This window comes from Elephas maximus, chromosome 8 (genome assembly GCF_024166365.1).
Source record: "Elephas maximus indicus isolate mEleMax1 chromosome 8, mEleMax1 primary haplotype, whole genome shotgun sequence".
In the NCBI taxonomy this organism is placed as follows: Eukaryota; Metazoa; Chordata; class Mammalia; order Proboscidea; family Elephantidae; genus Elephas; species Elephas maximus.
The window spans coordinates 9,495,378-9,520,544 of record NC_064826.1 but is presented as its reverse complement, the minus strand read 5'-3'; the positions used below and the strand labels follow the sequence as shown (position 1 = coordinate 9,520,544).

At 43.0% G+C, this 25,167-nt stretch overlaps 1 protein-coding gene across 3 annotated transcripts; it reads right to left on the bottom strand.

Moving 5' to 3' along the window:
- Nucleotides 1–4,640: 4,640 nt before the first annotated feature.
- Nucleotides 4,641–13,783, bottom strand: MRPS33 (mitochondrial ribosomal protein S33). 3 transcript variants are annotated; one of them, XM_049893941.1, is made up of 4 exons: nt 13,702–13,783; nt 8,373–8,614; nt 5,282–5,420; nt 4,641–4,948 (listed from the first exon to the last, which is right to left on the bottom strand). In XM_049893941.1, the coding sequence occupies exons 2-3, from the start codon at nt 8,585–8,587 to the stop codon at nt 5,315–5,317; spliced, it is 321 nt and encodes a 106-aa protein (XP_049749898.1). In that variant the 5' UTR covers nt 8,588–8,614; nt 13,702–13,783; the 3' UTR covers nt 4,641–4,948; nt 5,282–5,314. The 3 variants fall into 3 exon arrangements, with proteins under 3 accessions (XP_049749898.1, XP_049749897.1, XP_049749899.1); XM_049893940.1 differs by lacking the exon at nt 4,641–4,948 and having other exon boundaries at nt 5,025–5,420; XM_049893942.1 differs by lacking the exons at nt 4,641–4,948; nt 13,702–13,783 and adding an exon at nt 11,443–11,630 and having other exon boundaries at nt 5,025–5,420.
- Nucleotides 13,784–25,167: the final 11,384 nt, after the last annotated feature.

Sequence of the window (25,167 nt, the reverse complement as noted above, 5' to 3'; positions counted from 1 at the left end):
ATTCCCAAAGCCAATTCTTCAGACTGGGATTGGACAGGAAAATGGGATGGAGAGGGATGCTGGTGAGGAATGAGCTTCTTGGATCAGGTGGACACTTGAGACTATGTTGGCATCTCCTCCCTGGAGGGGAGATGAGAGGGTGAAGGGGGTTAGAAGCTGGTGACATGGACATGAAAACGAGAGTAGAGGGAGGGAGCAAACTCTCTTATTTGGGGGAGAGCAATTGGGAGTACGTTGCAAGGTGCATGTAAGTTTTTGTGGGAGAGGCTGACTTGATTTGTAAACTTTCACTTAAAGCATAATAAAAATTAAAATAATTCTTAACACAAAAACTGTGAATGACACTTTCCAGAAGACGTTTGCCTTTTGAAGAAAAGTTCATTTACTAAGCTAATTTCTCTTTGGAAGGGTGTCTGGGAGAATCGTAATTCTTCATTGCTTTTTTGTTGTTCTTGTGAGAGGGTGTTACCGATTGAATTGTTTCTCCCAAAAATATATATTGAAGTCCTAGACCCTGTACCTGTAGATGTAATGCCGTTTGAAAATACGTTTTCTTTGTTATGTCAATGAGGCCATACCTGAGTAGGGTGGGTCCTAAACCTAACCACTTCTGAATTTTAAAAAGAACAGAATAGACACAGAGACACACAACCTCGGAGGAAGACAGACACCATGAGAGGCCTACCTACAGGCCAAGAGATGCCAAGGAATCAAGGATCACCTGGGGCTACAGGCAATGGAGAGATCAACACAAGCAAGATGCTGATTTGGGCTTTTAGCACCGAGAACTCAGAAAACAAATTTCTCTTTTTGCCAGCCACCCTCTTGTGTTATTTCCATTACAGCAGCACTAGGTAGCTCAAAGGGCTTTCTCCTTAGCAACATCGCAAACTACCCTTTCAGGAAATACTAGTAAGATTATGTAACAACTCCCTCACGTTTTCAAGAGATTCTGAACTCACAAAGTTTGGTAAAACAAAGCTGCCTCTGCTATGTCTTGTCATTTCTGCCTATCTGCGATTTAAGTGCCTGGCACAGAGTTGGTGCATAATAAATGTTGACTGAATAAATTAACATAGCTGTGACTTTGCTCTCCTCTTTACATTCAAACAATTGCTTAAATTGGTTACAGAGATTGTTCCTAAATATTTTCGCCTAATTAGAAATGCCAAGTCTTGGGCCCCACCTGAGACCTACTGAAGAAGAAACTCTGGCTGTGGGGCCTGGTCTTCTGCGTTTGAACAAGCTCTGGGGACACCACTGATGAATACTAGCACTGGGGAATCACTGCCTCAAACCAGTGTTAGCCTTGGTGGCTCGGCAGAGCCACCGATGCTGAAGCTGTCTCTCCCTTTCCACTCCAACTCTGGATTGGTCTGGAGCGGGACTAGGGACAGGTCTGTTTTAAACTGCCCAGGTGATTCTAATGAATCACATTAAAGTCGAGAAGCACAGGTCTAAGGCTCTAAGTTTATGTATAAACTCGGGGTACTTACCTCAGAGGGGTGTTGTAGGCATTAAGCAACAGCGCTGGTAAAGCACCCAACAGGTGGTTTTCGCTGTTGTTACAACACCCCTCAGGCTCAGAGGAGGTGAGGAGAGGTGCACCATCAGGTCACCAAAGCTCACCTGGACGTCAGGTCCCCATACCGATTCGTGCAGCTGATGGCTTGGAGGGTGGCAAGCCGTGTCCATTGTAGCTCTGGCCACCGAGTTTTTATTTTATCGTTTGTGGGTCTGTGCTTATGCTATTTGCTTTAACCTTTTCTGCTTGTGAAAATCCTATTACAGTTTGGTGGTTAAAGGAACAGGCTTTGGAGTCTGGTGGTTTATTTAACCATTCCCTGCCTGGTGGTACATATAAAACCTGTTGTTGAGTCGGTTCGGATGCATAGTGACCCTATAGGACAGAGAACTCCCCCACAGAGTTTCCAAGGAGCAGCTTGGTGGGTTCGAAGTGCCACCGACCTGTTAGTTAGCAGCCGAGCACTTAATGAACTTTTTTTTAGGGAAATGCTTTCCTTTGAACTTGATGAGTACTTAAGGAATGAGGCCAGGAAGATAAGGTTGGCAGGTTAAAAGACATCTTCCCCCATATACTGCTCATGCAGTTTGTTCACTCTTCTTAACTCTAAAATTAGGCACTTAGAAGCTTTGGGGGGAAATATGAGAAAAGAGGGTGGATTTTTTTTTTTTTTAATTTTGATTAACTCTTTCTTGGAAGCAGCTTTATGAATAGGAGGCTAAAGAAGCACATGAAGTAGAGCCTATTCCAGGACTGCGAGCTGCTGCGAGCAGACAGAATGAACGGAGGATGGGCAGGGTAACTGAACTGGTAGTTTGCTTGCTACTCCCCAGTGTCTAGGCCAAATAAAACCAATCAAATAGAGATACATAGATGATGCTTTTAAAAAATGAATTGCTGGAACCCGTAATGACAATGAATAATAAAATGTGTCTCCCCTCCCCTTTCTGGAACCTTCCCAAACTTAGCACACGTGGAGAACATTTGTATTTTTCAGCAGGTACTTGTCAAAGCTGCCTGGAAAAATCTGCTAGTAAGACCTATCAATCCTCACTAGTCAAACAGGAGAAAACATTTAATCTCTCCCAATTTACAGTCTTTTTTACAATACCTTCATATTTCATTAATCCAGTGAGAAGTTACCATCATGACTTTACACATGAAGAAAGGCTCAGAGATAAGTAACTTAAGGACCGCAAGCCCAGCCTCTCGTCATTATGCCATTTTGAAACCAAGGGCAGAATCCTCCACACACACAAAATACCACATCAGAGGAAAAGCACACGCTTTTGGTTTTGATCTGAGAAATCAATTAAGCAATCTGGCTAGTCTAAACTTGGAGTTGTGTTTTTTTTCCAGTTACAACTGGTCCTTGCCTCGACCCTTGGTTGCGTGTGTCCTGAACTGTGTTGCCTCTGTGACGCCAAGACGTGACTTCCTTCTTATCCTCAACCTTCCATCTGTCCGTCACCATTCAGCGTGGGCTGTTCTGTCACACAACATTTACTGGGACAGCTGAGTCTCAGGGTACGGACAAGTAAATCTTTAGTTTCTGATCTGCAGCATGGCGCAGTGGCACACTCACCAATACACAGACTCTTTACTTATTTGCTGGCTGAGGTCTGCTGTTGGTATTTAATGCAGTTACCCTCTTCAAAATACCAGGCTGAGAGCCTGCTTCTCAGCCCGGCATCCTGGAGTCATCATCCACCCACAGCTGCTTGGCTGCATTGCCCAAGAATATTGCATCTGCACTTTTCTCAGCAGACCCGAGCTCTTGCCAATACTTTTACTTACATACACACATACACGTACGACTCAGGGGCAAGGTCATATTCATCTCCGTTTCCTCTGCAACTAGTGTGGCGCCAGGCACACTGCAGGTAACTGGTAAAGGTTTTGAAGGAATGAATCCTCAGCCTTCTGCTGGAATGTCTTTCGAATACAAACCACTCAACTTCAGGCTCTAATATAAGCCCTAGCCATAATATCTGGATTATGTATCTTTCAAAATTTTACTTACCCAAACCTATATAATGGGATTCTTACTAGTTCAGGGTGATTACCACTGCCGATACTTGTAATGTTGCAGGGAAAGCCCTCGGCTGGGACAGCTGTTATGCCATCGCCTGTGCATTTTGCCCTCCTACCCGAGAGGGGCTGACAGAGGAGTTAAGAAGTACTTTAGCTATTGTACTGGACAGTACCAGAGGTCTTCTGAACAACTCCTGTTGAAGAAAAACCTGGGAAGCCCTCACAATCTCCCTGGAAACTCACTGTCAGAATACAGTAAAATGAGCAGCCAGCGACCTGAATACACAGTGAAGAATACACAGTCATCTTCATACAAGTAACGTTTTGCACCACTGGCCTCTGGGGAGGTCCCCACTTTTTCATAGAACATGCACAGTTCGGGGTCTGGCCTCTGGTTTCCTGTGGCCAACCAGGCACTGTCACGGTGGTGTCTTTTCAGTTCTTTCAACATGACAATTTCTTCTCTCTACAGGATACTACAAATGGTGTTCTCCGTGCCTCAAACTTCTTATCACCATTTTTCCTCTGGCTAACTATATTTACCCTTCAGGGCTCAGTTAAACATCATTTCCTTAGGGAGGCCTTCTTTAAACTCCCTAATGAGGTTTGGGCTCTAGACCCATCCATCCATCCAATCTATCCGGTCCACCCACCCACCCATCCATCTATCCATCCATCCACCTACCTACCCACTCTCTCACTCACCCACCCATCCATCCATCCACCCACCCACCCACCCACCCATCCATCCATCCACCCACCTACCCACTCTCACTCACCCACCCATCCGTCCACCCACCCACCTGCCCATCCGCCCATCCATCCACCCGCCCACCTGCCCACCCACCCACTCACCCATCCATCCACCCATCTACCCACCCACCCACCTATCCATCCATCTACCCATCCATCTGTCCATCCACCCACTCACCCATCCATCTATCCACCTACCCACCCATCCATCCATCCATCCACCTACCCACCCACCCATCCACCCACACATCTGTCCACCCACTCACCCATCCATCTATCCACCTACCCACCCATCTACCCACCCGTCCATCCATCCACCCACCCACTCGAACTCTGGACTCCTGCTTTGCAGCATTTCATATAATTATATTTATATGAATGTAATGTTAATCTCTCCCATGAGACTGAAAGTTCCATGAGGGTAGGGGCTGTTTCTTTTACTGATGGTGGGATTTCCAGGGCCCGGAGGTACCTTGTATATAGCAGGCCCTCCCTTAGTAGGTGCAGCCTTTTATCCCACAAATCCATCTTATGAGAGATTCTCAAAGGAGTAGGTAGAGAGGCACACAAAGTTTGTGAGCTTGGTGGCTGGAGACAGTGGCGGAGTGGCCAGAGATGAAAGGAGCTGAGGGCAGGCTGAATGGGGAAGCAAGAAGGAGTCATGAGGAAACCACAGGGCACTCACTTAATGAGTTTTCCACCCCAAACCCCCCAGCATCCCAACCCCACCCCAGACAACCATTAAACAGTAATTTATGGGTTCACTTCTTTACAGAATTAGGTAAACTTCAGATTACAAAACCAAGGCCAAAATAATTTTGCAGAATTAGAATGTGTTCAAGAAACCAGTCATGATTTAACTGGGTTAGATGTCAACATGGAGCTGGTTGTGCTCCTCCAAGTGACCTTCATTTAGGAAGATTATCTAAGTGGAAAAACAATAAACACGCTTCTTCTGCTCTCAGTTACCGAGCAAGAAATGTTCTCTGTGATGGACCAGCACTACTTCTTCTTTCCTGATCGTCTTCCTTCTCCTTTCCTTGGTTTCCCCTTTCCACGGAGCTTCTTTACACGCAACTGCTCCTCCTTAAAATCCTGATGCTCATCTCTGAACAGAGAAAGGACAATTACCCAGCTGTTCCCACCAGGCTGGAAAAGGACACCGCCTAGCACTGATACTCCGGTAGTCCAGCTACCAACCCTTGACTCTTATGGGCACACACGCAGCTTGATAGACATCTGAAAGAACAGGGAGTCCCTGGCATACAGAAGGACTGTGTTCCAAGTCCACTTAGAAGCCTGCTTCCCCTCACTAGACATGCCCAGGCCAGCCACTGCATGCCTATTTAACTGTGATACAATACTACTGCTGCTGTTGTTGTTAGGTGACCTCGAGTCGGTTCCGACTCATAGCGCCCCTACGCACAACAGAACAAAACATTGCCGTCTTGCGCCATCCTTACAATCGTTGTTATGCTTGAACTCATTACTAACAATCACCCCAAATTTCCCTAAAACACGAAGACTAAACACCATGAGAAGCAGGAAGTGTGTATCAGTGCAATGGCTGCATGGTGACACTGCGGGCCTGGGAATTAGCATCTCCTGACAACAGAAGCAGTCTGGAGGAAGCTGCCGTAAATGGTAATTCACACAAAAGAGGTGTTGGGGAAAGGCTCTGGCAGAAGGGAGCCAACTCAAAAGTCAGCTACTACAGGCAGCTGTGCGTATATGCGTGTAAATATGTGTGTGTGTGTAGATGTACGTATACGGACATGTGGACGCTGTGAAGTTGACAGCTGAGCCTGTATAAAACGTCCACATCTCAAGATCAAATGCCTCAACAACAGTATGGGCTCTGGAACCCATTTGAACCTGGGTTCACCCCAGTTGCTCCACTTACTAGCTGTGTGCCCTTGGTAAGTTACCTTACCTCTCTGCACCTTAGTTTTCTTTTCTGTAAGATGTGGAGAATAATGGTATATGAATTAAATGTGAGAGAGGGGTTTGCTGAGCCTGGATTTTACCTCTGAAACAGACTGGCTTTCTAGGGTACAACGCTTCATTCCATGAGCAGTGGACGGTATACAACAGTTCTCTGGGACTCGCTATGAAGGCCCCCAAATGACAATTTATTCTCAGCAGAACAGCCTTACCTTGGCCGACAGGGCCTTCACGGGCTGCCTTCTATCCCATCTCTCTCCCCGTGGCTTGTTCTCTTTCTGGAACATACTAGGCACACTCCCACCTTGAGACCTTTGCTCAGGCCGTCCCCTCTGCCTTGAAGTCTCCTGCCCAGACACCCACTTGGCTAACTCTCCACTCACCTCCCCTTCTCCGTGAGGCTTACCCCAACTGCTCTATCTACCACTTTGCCTATCAGCACTCTGGGTCCTGCTCAGTCAGCTCCACTGTTTTATTACAGAGCACCTACAACTTAGTAAGATGCCACATGATTGACTTATTTATTACGCTTAATCCCCTCTCTCCCCACCCTGGCTTCTGGTCCAACCCCTACGAGAAAGAAAGCCCCACGGAGGCAGGGGTCTTGGTCCCTGTGGGTGATACGTCCTGAGCACCTGGCTGAATGAATGGATCAAGTATTTTTGAGAACCTGTCATCCCTCATGCCTCTGTAGAGCTTCCCGAGTGATTTTCTTTATTTAAGGCTGTGTTGATTCTGCCTGCCTGATGCCACAGGAGGTCCACATTAGAGGCACTGCTAGTGACTAAATGCAGGAAAATAATTTTGCTTTTCCACAGATAACTAAATACTGGTAATTTTTTCCTGTCCCCAAAGAGAGTCACATGTTTAGTTTGCAAACAAACGGAGGGTGGTAGCAATACAAACAGCTGACTGTGACTCTGCTGTGGGCTGTCATTTCTACTCAGGCTGCCTTCTACAGACACTTTATTTCAGGTCATAATAAAATCAGTTTGTAGTTTCTGAGACCAGAGCAATTCCAGAAATGCAGACCATGCCATGGGTTATAACCTCTAATGATATATGACTACAAGAAGCTTAGCTTCTTAGCTCACTGCTGGCCCTCTGGTACCCATCTTAGTGTCTGTGCAGGGCAGGTACTTAAAACACACCTGCTGGGTGACGGAATGCACCACTGTTAGCTACCTGGCATGAGTATCATGCTACACTATTAATTTTATCAAATAAAACAAACAGTCCCAAATTAATCTTTGTATTATTGCCTTAAGACAAGTCAAATTAAATTGTGCTTATTTTTCTTTGTGCTGAAACCCAGGAACAAACCAAAAACATATGTGTGTCTGTGTGTCTGTACATATATATATGTACAGACACACATACGTACAAAAAAGGTAGTTATTTTAACTTTATATAATCACTCAGTTTGAATTCTTTTATAATGGACACGCATTAGTTTGGTGATTAAAAAAGGTGAAGAAGGCAGCCCCAGAGGGCTCTGCTCTTTCCTCTTTCCAGAGAAGTGCCTGGCCCTAAGCATCCACTTCCTGTACACACACGAGCACTCCAAGCCTGTTAATAAGAGCCTATACGATTCAGCGCTATTTCCTAGGGCTCTTAAAGGTGAACCACGGCCTATTCAGACCAAATTAATGTCTCAGAAGGGGTATAAGGTAAAAAAGCTGGAACGAGGTGGGAGGAAACAAACGTGCCAACAGGACCACCCCCAGAACAAGGAGGCTCCCACAACGCAGTTGTGGGGCAGAGACTCTGGTCACCCAACGGCCACGAGCCTGCGGTCCATGCCAACCTCAGCTTCCCCTGCTTCCTTTTTAGCGTGCTCTTAGATTGAGAGAAAACTAAATATCTCTCTACAGCTCAGTCACGTTTTAGACAGAATTAAAATATATCTCCCAGTAAGCGCATGCTTCCTTTTTTTTGGTTTGCCCATTGTAGATATTTTGAAAGGAGCGTTTCACCCCAAAACTACCTTTTGAACTACCTGGGCACTACTGTAAGAACCATAGAACTACGAGGATACAAAGACTAATTTTTTCCTTTTCTGATCTACTAAAAAAAAAAAACTCTCACAAGTTCCTCTTTGTGCTTTCCGTCTCACCTGTAGAGACCGAGATGACGCAGGATCCCCATGAGGGCAAAGTATGTGTTGTGATTTGGGTACCAGTCATAGGTCTCCTTCCTCCTGGCCAGAGGCTGTTCACTAAACAGTTGCACTACTCTCATGGATTTGGAGTCGGTAGGCCTGGCAACTTCCCCGAACAGCCGGGCACTCAGCCGACTCATGCGCATGGCATATTCTGAAAGCGAAGGCATTTCCTGAGCAGCGCAGGGCCAGAGTGCCTAGTGGAAAGGAAAAGAAAAACAAACAGGTGAGTATAAGAAATGCCAAGATTATCAAGTGACCACTTTAGAAAATGAACACACAGAAAGCCAAACATGAATCTGAGCACGTTGTTGGTGGCTCCTGCGTCGGAGAAATGTCCGCTGCCCTCTGCACGCGGTACATCCACATTTTGTGCTCACAGACTGCTCTCCTGCTAGACCGCCATTTTCTCAACTAACCATTTTGTGATTCAACAGGTGAGTGACTGATGCTCAGTTCACCTGTGTAGCAGGCTGGGTGAACAGCACAGGAAAACCAGTTGTCCCACCACAGCATTATCCTTTCAGAAAACACCCTCCTCAGCAGTCTACACAGTAAATACGCTGACTGCTTGCCATCTAAAGGCTTAATCATGGCACAGAAATAATTATGCTGTTGTCTTTATTATCAGCCCTTTGAACACTGTTCTCCTCAAGGGCTCCAGATGGCTCTGAGAACTGCTAATGAGTTATGAGGTCATTTAGCCTCTGGGCTAATGGACTGAATTCTGCAGAGAGACTGGGAGCCACTTGGGAAAAACAAAGAGAGAGTCGTCCTATAGAAATCAGCTTAACAGGTCAAAAGGTTCATTTTATTCCTGAACAGAAGGCACTTACAAATTGCGATGTTGCTTGTTTTCTCTTCCAACTTGTATATCCTGCCTTAACAAAGAATTAGCCAAGTTCTTATTAGCTGAAAACAATAACTTTTTCTTCAGAGGCACAGAATGTTGAAATAGGTATAAGAATGATGTCCATGACATTCATCAGAGATTGTGTAGGTGGTACAGAAAAATCCAGAATGCTGGTGGAGTGGCAATTCCAGAGCAGTTGTAGGGTTACTGTTGGCAGACTGTGCAGCTTACGTGACATTTCAGTAGTGAAACGAGAGCTTCTGGTGACTAAGAGACATTATATCCCCTGCTCAGCTCGGTGAAAAGAAGATGATTTCCAAACATAAAAAAGGCATAAACCTATCTTGAAAAGCCAATGGGAGAAATTAAAAACAAAAACAAAACCCTTCTAAATAGAAATGGTGCCAAGTAAATTTCAAAATAGCTCTTGCGAGAAAGACAGAAACCAAACCAAACCAAACCCAGTGTTTAAATTGAGGAAGTTTTCATTCCCATTTCAAGATCCATTAAAAGAGCAGAGGCTGACCTCAAACCAACGGTAGAACGTCAACCTCAAAATATTTACTGTTCTGTACGCTAACCAAGCAATGTTGGGCCAAGAGTGCCACCTGAGGGCCAGAGATGGGAGAACTATCTGATCCAAGGTCTCTTCCCCATCCCCCACAACCCTGGAATCAGGTACCAGCTTTGCTCTTCCCTTCTGTTTCCTTTCAGCACTCTCTCAGTTCCCATATTCACTTCCAACTCTTGCTCCATTAGGTGAATATGGCTGCATTGGAATTGTCAATGGGTAGAGCAAATAATCTCAGAAGCCGGACTACAGGAAGAACGGGACATCAGGATTGGAAGAAGACTCATTAACAACCTGCGATATGCAGACTGCACAACCTTGCTTGCTGAAAGTGAAGAGAACTTGAAGCACTTACTGATGAAGATCAAAGACCACAGCCTTCAGTATGGATTAGACTTGAACATAAAGGAAACAGAACCCCCACAACTAGGCCAATAAACATCATGATAAAAGGAGAAAGGACTGAAGTTGTCAAGGATTTCATTTTACTTGGATCCACAATCAACACCCATGGAAGCAGCAGTTAAGAAATCAAAAGACACACTGCACTGGGGAAATCTGCTGCAGAGGACCCCTTTAAAGTGCTGAAAGGCAAAGATGTCACCTTGGAGACTAAGGTACACCTGACCCAAGCCATGGTATTTTCAATTGCCTCATATGCATGTGAAAGCTGGACAATGAATAAGACCGAGGAAGAACTGACGCCTTTGAATTGTGTTGGTGCAGAATACTGAATATACCATGGACTGTCAAAAGAGCAAACAAATCTCTCTTGAATGAAGTACAACCAGAATGCTCCTTAGAAGCAAGGATGGTGAGACTATGTCTCACAATCTTTGGACATGTTATTAGGAGGGGCCAGTCCCTGGAGAAGGACATCACACTTGGTAGAGGGTCATCAGAAAAGAGGAAGACCCCTCAATGAGATGGACGGTCATGGTGGCTGCAGCAATAGGCTCAAGCATAACAATGACCGCGAGGGTGGCGCAGGACCAGGCAGTGTTTCCTTCTGTTGTACATAGGGTTGCTATGAGTCAGAACTGACTTGATGGCACCTAACAACAACAAACATCAGATTAAAACAAAAAACCTGCTCCTAATCAGCTTTGCTATGTTTTGCTTAACTACCACTAAGGCATCAGAACAGATTTCTACTGCGATTGCGCAGTATTTCCACAGTTAGCTGGTCTGGGAACTGTCATTTTGTTATAACATTTTCAGCAAAACATGTTCTGAATTCCAAATCACCTTATTTTTAAATGAAGAGGCAGCATGGAGGCAGGCCTCGACCTGAGTACTGGCTCTGTCATTGATTATCTGTGCTGTTTTGGATACTACCTTCCCCTCTAAATGTGTTTCCTTTTCTGTAAACAAAGCCTGCAAGACTACTGTGAGAAATAAGACAGTGGCACTCAGTAAATGGTAGCTTACAAAAAACAAAACAAAAACTTACATCTGTTGGTAAGTTCTCATATGTTCTATACAGACACATTCATTTGTTTATTCCTTGTCCTCACTGAAGAGACAGATGATCCATCCTGTTAAACCTGCCCACCCCTGGAACGATACCCTCCCACGGCAGAGGGTCAGCAGCCTGGTACCTGGACAGGCAGTGAGGTGGAGGAAGGAAGTCACTAGGACAGTGGTCACTGGAGCCGTCACAGGATGCTAAGTTATCTCGAGGCCCATTTTGGAACATGCAGATTCCTGGGACACAGGACCCTTCAGTAATCAGATCTCGTTAGAACCCACAGGAACATGGTTGTAACACAAAATTCTGAGTCCTAAAAAAACTCATAACAGAGAAAGGGAATAAGCCTCTTCAAACCCGAATCCCTTACTACGAACAAAGGACCACTTGCTAAGCAGAATGGAACTGAGAACGGTTATAATTACCAACAGGATTGTCCCTTCCACAGAGGGCAGACACATCTCTGATGGAAAATGACGATGGCATTAAAAAAAAAAAAACCCGTTGCCATCAAGTTGATTCCGACTCCTACCTAGTATACTACTGCTACTCTAGCTAAAACCTGTTGTCCATAAAAGTGGTCTTAAGACTGGCTAACTGCCAATTTTTACTAGCTTTAAATTAAAAAAAATTTGAAAGCCTTACTTAGGACTTCACAGGACACTGGTGTACCTCCTTATAGACTTTTCAATTTTATTAAAAAAAAAAAAAGATCCTGTTGATGACATTTTAAAAATAGATAATTTGCACGTCAATTAGATTTTTACTCACATAAAACCATTCTAAAGAATATGAAATCTTCACTACAAATGTCACTTTTCTTTAAGTGGGAAAGAAAGAAGAAAGGTACTAAAGAAGACTATAGTGCCATGAGGAAAAATTAAGGGGAGTTGAATACACTAAGCAAAAACATAAATTACTCAAAAGTGCTAAGCAAAACAAGCTAAGCACACATAAGAAAATACCCATGTTTTTACTTTGGCTTAAAAGGGTCATTTCTTTGATCCTTCTGTTTATTTCCAGTTAGTTTTGGATTCGTTTTTCCTGCTTTTTAAAAGGTGCAGATGAAATGCAGCTCCCGGGTATGCCTCAGCATCTAGAATCTTCTTTGAAACTGCGATGAAACGGACATGTATATGCGCGTGTGAATTCTGCTGGGATGAGAGCTGTCTCCAGTTTCGCAAATACCACTGGCTAGCAGAAGGAGCACCAAGTTTTGGAGCAGAAAACTTGGTTGAAATCTTGCTCTGCCCTTCAATGGCCACGTCGTCCTTATTGCTGTGTGCCATCAGTTGATTTTTGACTCCTAGTGAAACCCTGGTGGCGTAGAGGTTAAGTGCTATGGCTGCTAACCAAAAGGTCGGCAGTTCGAATCCGCCAGGCACTCCTTGGAAACTCTATGGGGCAGTTCTACTCTGTCCTACAGGGTCGCTATGAGTTGGAATCGACTTGACAGCACTGGGTTTTTACCGACCCCATGTAACAGACCAGAACTACCTCATAGCGTGTCTTGGGTGGTTAAGTGCCCAGCTGCTAACCAAGAGGTGGAAAGGTTAGCGGTTGGAACCTACAAGCCGCTCCACAGGAGAAAGATGTGGCAGTCGGCTTCCATAGATTTACAGCCTTAGAAACCTTATGGGACCGTCCTACTCTGTCCTATAGGGTCGCTATGAGTTGGGATGGACCCCACAGCAATGGGTTTGGTTTTGGGTTTTAATCTTTACCACAGAGTGACAGGTTTCTGTCTCCGAGACACTGGGTGGGTTTGAACCTCCAATCTTATGGTTAGCAGCCAAGGGCTTAGCCCTTGTGCCACTAGGGCTCTCTCTTTGTAGCAGTCCTTATTCTGCACCTCCGTTTTCACATCGATTAGATGAGAACAGTTACACTCCCTCACTGTGAGGGCGCAGTGACTGATCTGGACTCCACCCACGCTGCGCACGTGGTGTCACAGAGAAACCATCTCTACAGCCTGCGTTACGGTTCCTAAAGCCTCGTCCCGACTGCTCAGAGCCGGGAAGTCAGGACAGCAGCGAACGGGTGTTAGCCTGACTCGGCTCAGCCGGAACCCCCGACCTGTGAATCGCCAAGGCACCACGCGAACAGCTCTCTCAACTGTGACCTTGTTATGTTTTTCTTCAGCTGGCATGAAGATCCACCTGCATGGCCCAGTCAAGGCCCCGAGCGGGGGCGGTCTGGGGGAGAGGGCCGCACGGAGCCCCCACTTTGCGCCGGGAAAGGCCCGTGCCTGTGGGGTGTGCGGATGCCTCCAAGAGACAACTAATGGGATGACCTCGTCCTAGTCCACGACTCTGCGAGGTCGGAAACTCCGTGGCCCCCAGAAACGCCCGTACGCTACTGAGACCCCGAAACTCCCCAGACCTCTCACCTGGTCCGACCTCCACGCCCGCTACCGGAAGTCCCGCCCCGCAAGCCCTGCTCCGCCCCCGCGGCGATCGCGGAGAGCAGTGAAGAAACGGAAGCTGGCGGCTAGAGGGGCGTGCCGCGATGACCCGGAACTCCTCGCGCCCTCTCCTGGAGGCCTCAGAGGTCACGGTGGCGCCTGCGCAGTGAGGTCAACGCCCCGGGTGGGCGGAGGAGCGGGTGGTTGTGGGTTCGGGGAGCCGGGTGGCGCTGGCTTACCTGGAGTTTCGTGCACAGTCTCGCACCTGTGTTTCGTTTGGGTTAGCTACAGAGCTGCCCCCAAGGCTCTGAAGCTGCGGCTGTTGCCGTGTGATGGGAGGATGAAACCACTTTTTTACTTCCCGTGCTCTGTCCCCTTCCCTTATTTTCTTTTTTTCGACCCGCTTAGGGCGTATGCATTCCAAGGGCATTGCTTCCTCCTAGGGGCTGCAGAGTCTTCTGACACCCCCCCCGACCCCCGACCTCCGACCTCGGGTGCCTCCTCTTCGTTTGTCCATTCACCCTCTCTTTATCAGTTAGCATCATGCAGGAGGCCCGCCTTGACACTCCTGGCCTGGGTGAGGGCGCTCTTGGGGGTTGTCTGTGTCTCTGTCCCCCACTGGCCCGGAAGCCTGGCTGGGAAGCTTATTCAGGAAGTAGAGGTGGGACATTGGCCTGTCTCCCCGGCACTTATCTAGCCCTCACATGGCAGGTAGCAGAGGGGCTATGCCCCATTGCTGTTGAGTCGATTCCGACTCATAGCGACCCTATAAGTATTTACTACTGAGTTAATGTCATCTCACTCCATGCTAAGTATGCTGTCATAGACGTTGTAGGAAGCAGTTACCGAATACTTAATAATCGTTCAGCTTATTTTCTGAGCCTTGGTCATAAATACTCCAAAATGTGGCCTGAAATACATACCTAGATGGTATTCTAATGGTATTCTCTTCTCTCTGATAGAATTTGCTTGTATTGTTTTGACACCTTCTCAATATATGCTACAGTTGTTAGGTGCCTTTGAGTTGATTTCTACTCATAGCGACCCCATGTGACAGTAGAACTGCGCCATGGAGTTTTTTAGGCTGTAATCTTTACCAGAGCGGATGGTCAGGTTTTTCTACAGGCAATGGCTGGGTGGGTTCAAACTGCCAACCTGTAGGCTAGCAATGGTGCCCTTAACCATTGTACTGTCAGAGCTTCTTATATATGCAGTAGAAGTTGCTTTTATTAAGTTTTGGTGTGTTATCAGCTTATAATATATATGGTAAGTAGCCTCATAAGCTTGGGTCTGGTGTAAAAAAGTTGGTGACGGTTACATTTACACAGGGTGTAATGAGTACACCATGCACAGCTACAGTCCAAAAAAAATGTCTCAGGTAGCAAAACTGGAAGAAATTTCACTTTTGTGTTTTTGTGCACCTGGCTTGTTTTTATCTTATGGCTACTGAATCGTGTAAAAGATTTCTTTTGTATGTTGACTGTTAGAATGTTTAGAGCCAAACTGTAGTTGACTCATGGCAAGAACTGTATGTATTTCTGCATAAGCCTTGTTCTTGGCACCATTTTGTACACCACCCTTAGTTTTTCTATTTTTACCTATTGTGTTATCACTATGTTTTGTGAATCCCTGTAAATATTTCTTGAAACATACTAAGGTATGAAGAGTTACAGGTGGCTGTGTACTCTGGGCACTTTGCACTGTGACTGCCATTAAGTCAAGTTCATGGGGTTTGTGTTAGTCTTCCGAGCCTGCTGTTACAAATTACCACAAATGCGGAGGCTGAGAACAAAAGAAGTTTATTCCCTCACAGCTCTGGAGGCCACAAGTCCAAAATTGGTATGGCTGAGTGGAAATCAGGGTGTCGGTCAGCAGAGCTGTGCTTCCTCAGAAGCCTCTAGAGGAAAGTCTGTCCTGGCCCTTCCAGCTTCTGCAATCTAGTCTTCAAGGTCAGCATCTTGAAATCCCTCTCTGCTCAGTCCACCAATAGCCTTCCCCTCTGTGTGTGTCAAATCTCCTGCTGCCTCCCTCCCACAGGGACACTTGTGGTTATGTTGGCCCTGCTGGATAATCTCCCCATGACAAGAGCCTTAACTGAATCACATCTGCAAAGATTGGCAGTCTGAGTCCACCAAAGTGCCATGGAAAAAAGGCCTGGAGACTGACTTCCGAAAAACCAGCCATTGAAAACCCTGTGGAGCACAATTCTACTCTGACATCCATGGGGTTGCCATGAGTTGGAGTCCACACGATGGCAGCTGGAAAAAAAATGGTTGGAAGCAGCGAGCCTATGATATGTGCCCAATGTTGGAATATTAAGGGTGATCAAATTAAGATAATAGAATAAAATCGACCCTCTTGTGCACACTGGCTTCCCCAGAGCTTCACTTACCCTCTTGTGCCTCCAAGCTAAGGCGTCTTTAAGAATGCTTCTTATAATCAGAATTGCCAGTACTGGGGCGTTACATGTTTCTATTTTCTATAGCCCAGTGTTTCCACATGGTGGGCTGTGACTCATTAGCTGGATGTGAAATCAATTTAGTGGATTGAAACCAGCACTAAAAGACATTAGAGTAAGAAATATCAGAGCACATCATGAGTAGCAGGGGTAATTATCGTTTCATGATACAATGTATGTGTTTGTACATCGTGATGTAAAGTATACTTGTTACCGCAGGTTGTGATAAAATTGAAAGCCACTGCTATAAGTGATTTCATTATGCATCATACTTTATGTCAAATGTTCCATGCCATTGGGCAGAGCAAGATTAAAGCTTACGTCAGCTTCAAGTTCTTATTGTGTGGCTTAGTCCGAGGTCAGGTGGGCATTTAACTGCTTTGAGCAAATCAATGTACAGGATACCCCGTTTCCATAAGTAGTCTTCCCTAGCCTCATGTAGCGCCTCCTTCCCTATTCATGTATTTACAATGATTCTTCTCACTTTACAAAAGAAAGGTATATCCCTTACGCAGGGTATAAAACCCTCCAGATGTCAAAATGACAATTCAGAATGTTTTGGGGGAAGGTTCCTTTAGTTGGGAAACCCTCGTGGTGTGGTAGTTAAGTGCCATGACTGCTAACCAAAAGGTTGGCAGTTTGAATCCACCAGGCACTCCTTGGAAACTCTACGGGGCAGTTCTACTCTGTCCTATAGGGTCGCTGTGAGCCGGAATCAACTCAACAGCAGTAGGTTTGGTTTTTTTGGTTTCCTTTAATTATCAAGGTCCTTGGGTAGTATAAACAGTTTCTGCTCAGTTACCAACCTAAAGCTTGGTGATTTGAACCCACCCAGTGGTGCTGTGGAAGATAGGCCTGGTGGTGCTTCCATTAAGATTACCCTATGGGTGCTCTGTAACACATGGGGTCACCATGAGTCAGAATCAACTTGAGGGCAATGGTGTTTTTTTTTTTTTTTTTTACTTTAGTGATCAGTAAGATACCATAAACTTCTTTGGCTTCCTGTATTTTCCTGCCTTACATATCCCAGTTAAGGGTGAGATATGGGTATTAGAAATACGGTATTCTGATACTTGTTGGGATTTTCTGAGTCAGGTATACTATAGATTGTGAGTGGTGGGAGTGGTGGTATTTTTCTTTAAAGGTTGCCTCTCTTCCATCGTCTGTTGTGATAGTGCAATGGCAGTATTGAAGAAAACACCGAACCCTAAAAAGGTCGTTTCTCACATATCTAAACATAACCAATCCTTTTCAGCTATTCTCAGTACTTACCATGGGGTGTGTCATTAACTGGAAGGAAAAGTAACTTTGAACAGCCGTGTAGTAGAGGTTAGCAAGGAGCCCTGGTGGCGCAAACGGTTAAGCACCTGACTGCTAACAGAAAGGTTGTGGGTTCAAACCCACCCTGCGGGAGAAGGACCTAGTGATCTCCTGCTGTAAAGATTAACTAGAAAAAACCCAAACCCGTTGCTACTGAGTTGATTTCAATTCATAGCGACCCTATAGGACAGAGTAAAACTGCCCCATAGGGTTTCCAAGGCTATCATCTTTCCGGAAGCAGACTGCCACATCTTTCTTCCACTAAGCAGCTGTCACTTAACGACTGTACCATCAGAGCTCCTCTTCTGTAAAGATGACAGCCTAGGAAGCTCTACGGTGCAGTTCTACTCTGTCATGTGGGGTCACCGTGAGTTGGAATCAGCTATGGCACACAATAACAACAACAACAACAGATGTTAGTGACACTAATTATTTTAAATATGAAACGGATTATTTTCAGGTATCAGCAAAAGCTGTCCAATGAATAAGTAAGACCAAAGAAGAATTGATGCATTTAAATTATGGTGTTGACGATGAAGATTGAACATACCATGGACTGCCAGAAGAATGAACAAATCTGTCTCGGACGAAGTACAGCCAGAATGCTCCTTAGAAGCGAGGATGGAGAGACTTTGTCTCAAACACTTTGGGCATGTTATCAGGAAGGATCAGTTTCTGGAGAAGGACATCATGCTTGGTAAAGGAGCGGGTCAGCCAAAAAGAGGAAGGCCCTCAGCAAGATAGATAGACACAGTAGCTGCAACAATGGGCTCAAGCATAGCAATGATTGTGAGGATGGCGTAAGACCGGGCAGTGTTTTGCTCTGTTGTACACGAGGTCGCTATGGGTCAGAATAGACTCAACGGCACCTAGTAATAACAACACATTTTTCATATTACACTGGAAAAACCTGCCACATATTGTACATAATTTTGTTTAGATTTGGTATGTGTTGTTTAATTAGGTTAAAACATTATGAACCTCATTGACACAGTTCACCCAAGTTCCCCATACCCACTTCTAGGCATGTGGCTGGACTACATTTCGTAACAGTGTTGTGGTTGGGTAACACCATGTGACTATTACTGACGAGTCATTTATGAGCAGAAGAGAAGTATTACCTCCTGGCCAGGGAAGTTCATCGCCAGCGTGAAGGTCTCCAAAACGTTCTGGCCCCCTGCCACAGAGGCGACTGCCCTGCCAGCCACAACAGATGTGCATATCTAGGCTAGAAACGAGCCTTTGTCATTCTGAGTCACGTAACTTGGTTATTACTACAATGTAACCTACCCTATCCTGCCTGATACACTTAATATATCAAATTCTATCAAAAATATTTATTCCAATTCTGATCCTATTTCATCTTTTAAAATGTTTAACACTTTCTTCTTAAAAAATAAAATTATGTGCTAGCTACTGGACCGATTAATTTTTTAACAGTATATACCTTTATTTGTCATTAAACGTACAGGAAAATTATGATTATGATAAAAAAAAAACTGAGTAGAGTTATTCCAGAATCTTCATGTATGTTTCTTATTCAGTTGTTCTCGAAAGCTGAAAACTAGAGTTCAATACACACGTAGATAGACTTACTGAGGGGATTCTGTGCCTTTTACCACATTCTGATTCGTAGTTGTTATTTTGTAAGTCATATCTATTTTAGCTACACGTTATGTGTTATTGTTATGGACTAAGGAATGAAAAACACCATATAGATTTTTTCTTGGTTTTATGGCTTATTATAAAAATGGGTAAACTAATTCTGTTAGTTCCTACGTCATTTTAATCTTGACTGCTTTTAATAATTGAGTTTTTGAAATGCATTTGGTATTTATTTCTCAATTAAAAAAAAACCTCAAAACACATATATTAACATATTTATTTGAGTTGAAAATGAAGTCAGACTATTTCTCCAAGTGAATCTGACTTAGATGATTGTTTTGACAGTGGGGATTGGCTTGACTAATTAGATTATACGGCCAACAGGATATTATTTTTGTAAATTGAAGAAGCTGTATCTGCAGCTGCAGGGTTTGACAAAAATATACAGAGCACATGATGAGATAAAAACATTTTATCAGTAATATTTTACAGGGAAGATATATCAAAACTGACAGTATTTCTATTTTGCTAACCTAGGGTTATTTCAGGTTAAAGAAGATGCTTCTAAATGAAAAATACATATTAAAAAAAATACATATATATACCTATAAATACGGTAATTCCTAGCATTACCTTTTTGGTATATACCCCAGACATGGTGAAAAGGAACGAGTACAATGACTAGATAACGAATTCTTTTGAAAGTCAGGTGGATTCCAATTCTTTGTTTTCAGAAAGATTAAAAGAGGAACTAGTTGTCAGCTGAAAGACAGGTGGTTTCCAATCTTTGTTTTCAGAAAAATTAAAGGAGGAACTAGTTATCAGATAATATAGATCATTACAAAATTTATTTTTTGATAGATTTCTATGTAATTTTGGGTATGTAACTCAAAGACTTCAAAGAATTGGGTGATATTGCTATAACGTAGCTTTTTTATTCCCATGTACTTAATCATGTAAGTGGTTTCTCAGTCCTTACATCCGTATAAATGAAAACAGGAGTGGAATTGATGCTGTCTCGTTCTAGCAATAAGTAATACTCATGCATGGGTACATTAACTAAATGGGGGGGAGGAGACCCCATTTGTTAAGAGAGGTGTTAAAAATGTTTTATTTATAAATATTCATCAAAATGCATGACATATTTAAGTTGTTTGGAGCATTTGTATAAAAAAAATTGTAATGATAACTCAGAGGAAAAGTATTTTTAACACACAGAGCCATGTAGTCACAGAGATTAAAAAATATTAAAATTCAATTTACAGACATTTTGTTGCAAACAAATATGGTAGATAAGCAATAAAAGACTTTCAAGCATAAATATTAGGGTAAAATAAAATGACCCAATAGACTGTAACTTCAAGGATAAAAGAAGTGATGTAAACTTTCCCATGACCAAATAAGGGCTTGTTCATATATTTTAAAACAGTTGATGATGAGTATGAAATCATTCTTTAAAAAGTGATGTGACAGCTTTATATAAAATTTTCAATGTTGGCGATGCTTTGGAAATTACTCCTTTTGCCACTTTTTAAACTTACGATGAAAAGTTTCAGATGTTAACTAAAAATGTGCAAGGGAGCACTAGGTTTGCCAAATCCTTTATGGTGATTCATAAGCAAGAAGTTTTAAGGCCACTGGTTTTATAGATTTTACACTAACATTTTCTGAGAATGTTTCCACAAGTGCTAACTGAAGAATTAAAGCAGTTATATCTGGCATTAATTAAAATTTCCCAAAGTAATTTTTTTTTGGGGGGGGGGAGGATGGGAAATAATTGACGAAAAAGAGTTATGTACCTGTCATTTATCTGCATAATTGTGTCGTAAATACTGAAGTAGTTTTGATCTAAGTTATGGATACAGGAAGGCAAAGTTCTCTTCTGGTGGCATATACTACTACAAATGACTTTCACCTGCCCTTGTTGTTTGCATTACCCCATTCTCATATGCTTGTTGCATGTCATGTCAGGCAAAGAAGTTGATAAATAAATAAAGAAAACTTAGCAATGTAGGAAAAAATGATCTTTTTATCAAATGAATTTAAATACATCTTCCCTCACATCAGTACATTTCAAGATGTCTAATTTTTGTAAAAGAATGTAGGTATTACGTGAAAACGCATTATCAAACAGTTTTTGCACCCCCAGATCCTTTATTTCCTGGGTTGCTCTTACTCTCTACCCTTATGTTATAATTGTCATCAGTATTACATCTACAAATATGGACTACCCCACCAGACAATGTTGTAATTTTTGCTTTCAACAACCATACATATTTTAAAGAAACTGAAGGAGAAAATATTCTATTTACCCAGTAGTTATCATTTCTGTTGTTCTTCCTTCATTCCTATAGTGTCCCTCTGGTATAATTTCTCTTCAGCCAGAAGAACTTCCTTTAGCACTTCTTTTTGAGCAAGTCTGCAAGTAACAAATTCTGTTTTTTCCATCATGTGATATAGATTTATGGATATAGAATTCTGTGTTAATATTTCTTTTCTTTCAGCTCTTTCAAGATGCTGTTCCACTGCCTTCTGGTTTCCATGGTTTCTGATGAAAAATCAGCAATCATTCAAATGGTTGTTCACCTATGTATAATGTGTCATTTTTTTTTTTCTGGCTGCTTTTGAGTTTTTTTTTTTTTTTAAATAAATCTTTGATGTTCAACAGCTTGATGTATCGGGGCATGGTTTTCTTTGCATTTATTCTGTTTCTGTTCCCTGAGCTGCTTGAATCTGTGGATTTCTGTTTTTCACCAACTTAGGGAAGTTTTGTCCATTATGTCTTCAAATATTCTTTGTGGATCAATTTGTTTCTCCTCTTCAATGACGTGGATGTTAGATCATTTGATAATGTCTGTTCATATTTGCCTTCTCTGCTTTTGACTGCTTGACTTCTATTAATCTATCCTCAAATTCACTGACTCTCCTTTGTCATTATTTCCATTCTGCTATTGAGCCCATCCAGTAACCTTTTAATTTCAGAAATAGAATTTTTCGGTCTTACGCTATTTCAAGAAACCAAACGAGACCTGCTTAAGTGGAAAAACATACCCTGCTCATGGATAAGAAGACTCCACATTGTGAAAATGTCAATTCTACCCAAAGCAATCAACAGATACAATGAAATTCCAATCCAAAGTCCAATGACATTTTTTAATGAGATATAGAAATAAATCATCAACTTCATAGGGAAAGGGAAGAGGCCCTGGGTAAGTAAAGCATTACTGAAGAAGAAGGACAAAGTGGGAGGCCTCACACAACCTGATTTTAGAACCTATTATACTGCCACAGTAGTCAGAACAGCCTGGTACTGGTGCAACAACAGATACATATACCAGTGGAACAGAATTGAGAATCCAAACATAAATTCATCCACCTATGAGCAGCTTGTATTTAACAAAGGCCCAAAGTCCATTAAATGGGGAAAAGACAGTCTCTTTAACAAACAGAGCTGGCATAACTGGATATCCATCTGCAAAAAAAAGGAAACAAGACCCATACCTCACACCATGCACAAAAACTAACTCAAAATGGATCAAAGATCTAAATATAAAATCTAAAATGACAAAGATCATGGAAGAAAAAATAGGGACAACACTAGAAGCCCTAATAAATAGCTTAAACAGAATACAAAACATACTAACAATGCACAAACACCAGAAGAGCAACTAGATAACTGGGAGCTCCTAAAAATCAAACACTTATGTTCATCAAAAGACATCAACAAAAGAGCAAAAAGAAAACCTACAGACTGGGAAAAAATTTTTGGCTACAAAATGTCCAATCATGGTCTAATCTCTAAAGTTTACAAGGTACTGCAAAACTTCAACAACAAAAAGACAAATAATCCAATTAAAAAATGGGCAAAGGATATGAAGAGGCACTTCACCAAAGTGGACATTCAAGCAGCTAACAGATACGTGAGGAAATGCTCACGATCATAAGCCATTAGAGAAATGCAAATCAAAACTACAATGAGATACCATCTCACCCCAACAAGGCTAGCATTAATCCACAAAACACAAAATAATAAATATTGGAGAGGTTGTAGAGAGACTGGAACACTTCTACCCTGCTGGTGGGAATGTAAAGTGGTACAACCACTTTGGAAATAGATTTGGTGCTTCCTTAAAAAGTTAGAAGTACCGTATGATTTAGCAATCCCACCCCTTGGAATATAGCCTAGAGAAATAAGACCTGTCACGTGAATAGATATATGCACACTCATGTTCATTGCGGCGCTTTCACAATAGTAAAAAGATAGAAACAACCTAGGTGCCCATTAGAGGATGAATGGATAAGCAAATTATGGTATATTCACACAATGGAATACTATGCAACGATAACGAACAACAATGAATCCAAGAAACATAACATGAATGAATCTGGAAGGCATTACGCTGAGTGAAATTAGTCAGTTGCAAAAGGACAAATATTGTATGAGACCACTATTATAAGAACTCAAGGAAAGGTTTAAGCACAGAAGAAAACTTTCTTTGATGGTTACAAGGTTGGGGAGGGAGGGAGAGGGGTATTCACTAACTAGATAGTTGTGTTGTTGTTAGGTGCTGTTGTCGGTTCTGACTCATAGTGACCCTATGTACCAGAGAACGAATCACTGCCTGTTCCTCAGCCATCCTTACAATCGTCGTTATGCTTGAGCCCATTGTTGCAGCCACTGTGTCAGTCCATCTCGTTGAGGGTCTTCCTCTTTTCCACTGACCCTGTACTTTACCAAGCGTAACGTCCTTCTCCAGGGACTAATCTCTCCTGATAACATGTCCAAAGTACGTAGGACGCAGTCTCGCCATCCTTGCTTCTAAGGAGCATTCTGGTTGTACTTCTTCCAAGACAGATTTGTTCGTTCTTTTGGCAGTCCATGGTATATTCAATATTCTTTACCAACACCACAATTCAAAGGTGTCAATTCTTCTTCGGTCTTTCCTATTCATTGCCCAGCTTTTACATGCATATAATGTGATTAAAAATACCACAGCTTGGTTCAGGTGTACCATAGTCTTCAAGGTGACATCTTTGCTTTTCAACACTTTAAAGAGGTCCTTTGAAGCAGATTTGCCCAATGCAATGCATCTTTTGATTTCTTGACTGCTGCTTCCATGGGTATTGATTGTGGATCCAAGTAAAATAAAATCCTTGACAACTTCAATCTTTTCTCCATTTGTCATGATGTGGCTTATTGGCCCAGTTGTGAGGATTTTTGTTTTCTTTATCTTGAGGTGTAAGCTATACTGAAGGCTGTGGTCTTTGATCTTCATTAGTAAGTGCTTCAAATCCTCTTCACTTTCAGCAAGCAAGGTTTTGTCGTGTGCATAATGCAGGTTGTTAATAAGTCTTCCTCCAATCCTGATGCCCTGTTCTTCTTCATATAGTCCAGCTTCTTGGATTATTTGCTCAGCATACAGATTGAATAGGTATGGTGAAAGGATACAACCCTGATGCACACCTTTCTTTAAACCCTGACTTTAAACCACTTAGTATCCGCTTGTTCTGTCTGATAGTAGACAAGAATTATTTTAGGTGAAGGGAAGGACAACACACAATACAGGGGAAGTCAGCACAACTGGTCTAAACCAAAAGCTAAGAAGTTTCCTGAACACAACCAAATTCTTCAAGGGACAGAGTAGCAGGGTTGGAGATCTGGGGACTATGGTTTCAGGGGACATCTGGGTCAATTGGCATAACAAAGTTTATTAAGAAAATGTTTTGCATCCCACTTTGTTGAGTGGTGTCTAGGGTCTTAAAAGCTAGCAAGCGGCCATCTAAGATGCATCGATTGGTCCCAATCCACCTGGAGCAAAGGAGAATGAAGAACACCAAAGACTCAAGGAAAATATTAGCCCAAGAGATAGAAATGGCCACGTAAACCAGAAACTCCATCCACGTGAGACCAGAATAACTAGATGGTGCTTGGCTACCACCAATAACTGCCCCGTCAGGGAACATAACAGAGAGCCCCTGATGGACCAGGAGAAAAGAACTCAAATTCTAGTAAAAAGGCCAGACTTAATGGTCTGACTGAGACTGGAGAAACCCCAGAAGATATGGCC

What these genes read in the sequence shown, in the direction of transcription:
- MRPS33 (XM_049893941.1), bottom strand. Translation starts at nt 8,587, where the DNA reads ATGCCTTCGCTTTCAGAATATGCCATGCGCATGAGTCGGCTGAGTGCC. An exon ending in CGTCATCTCGGTCTCTACAG is followed by an intron (nt 5,421 to 8,372) that starts GTGAGACGGAAA and finishes TTCTCTGTTCAG; the next exon opens with AGATGAGCATCAGGATTTTA.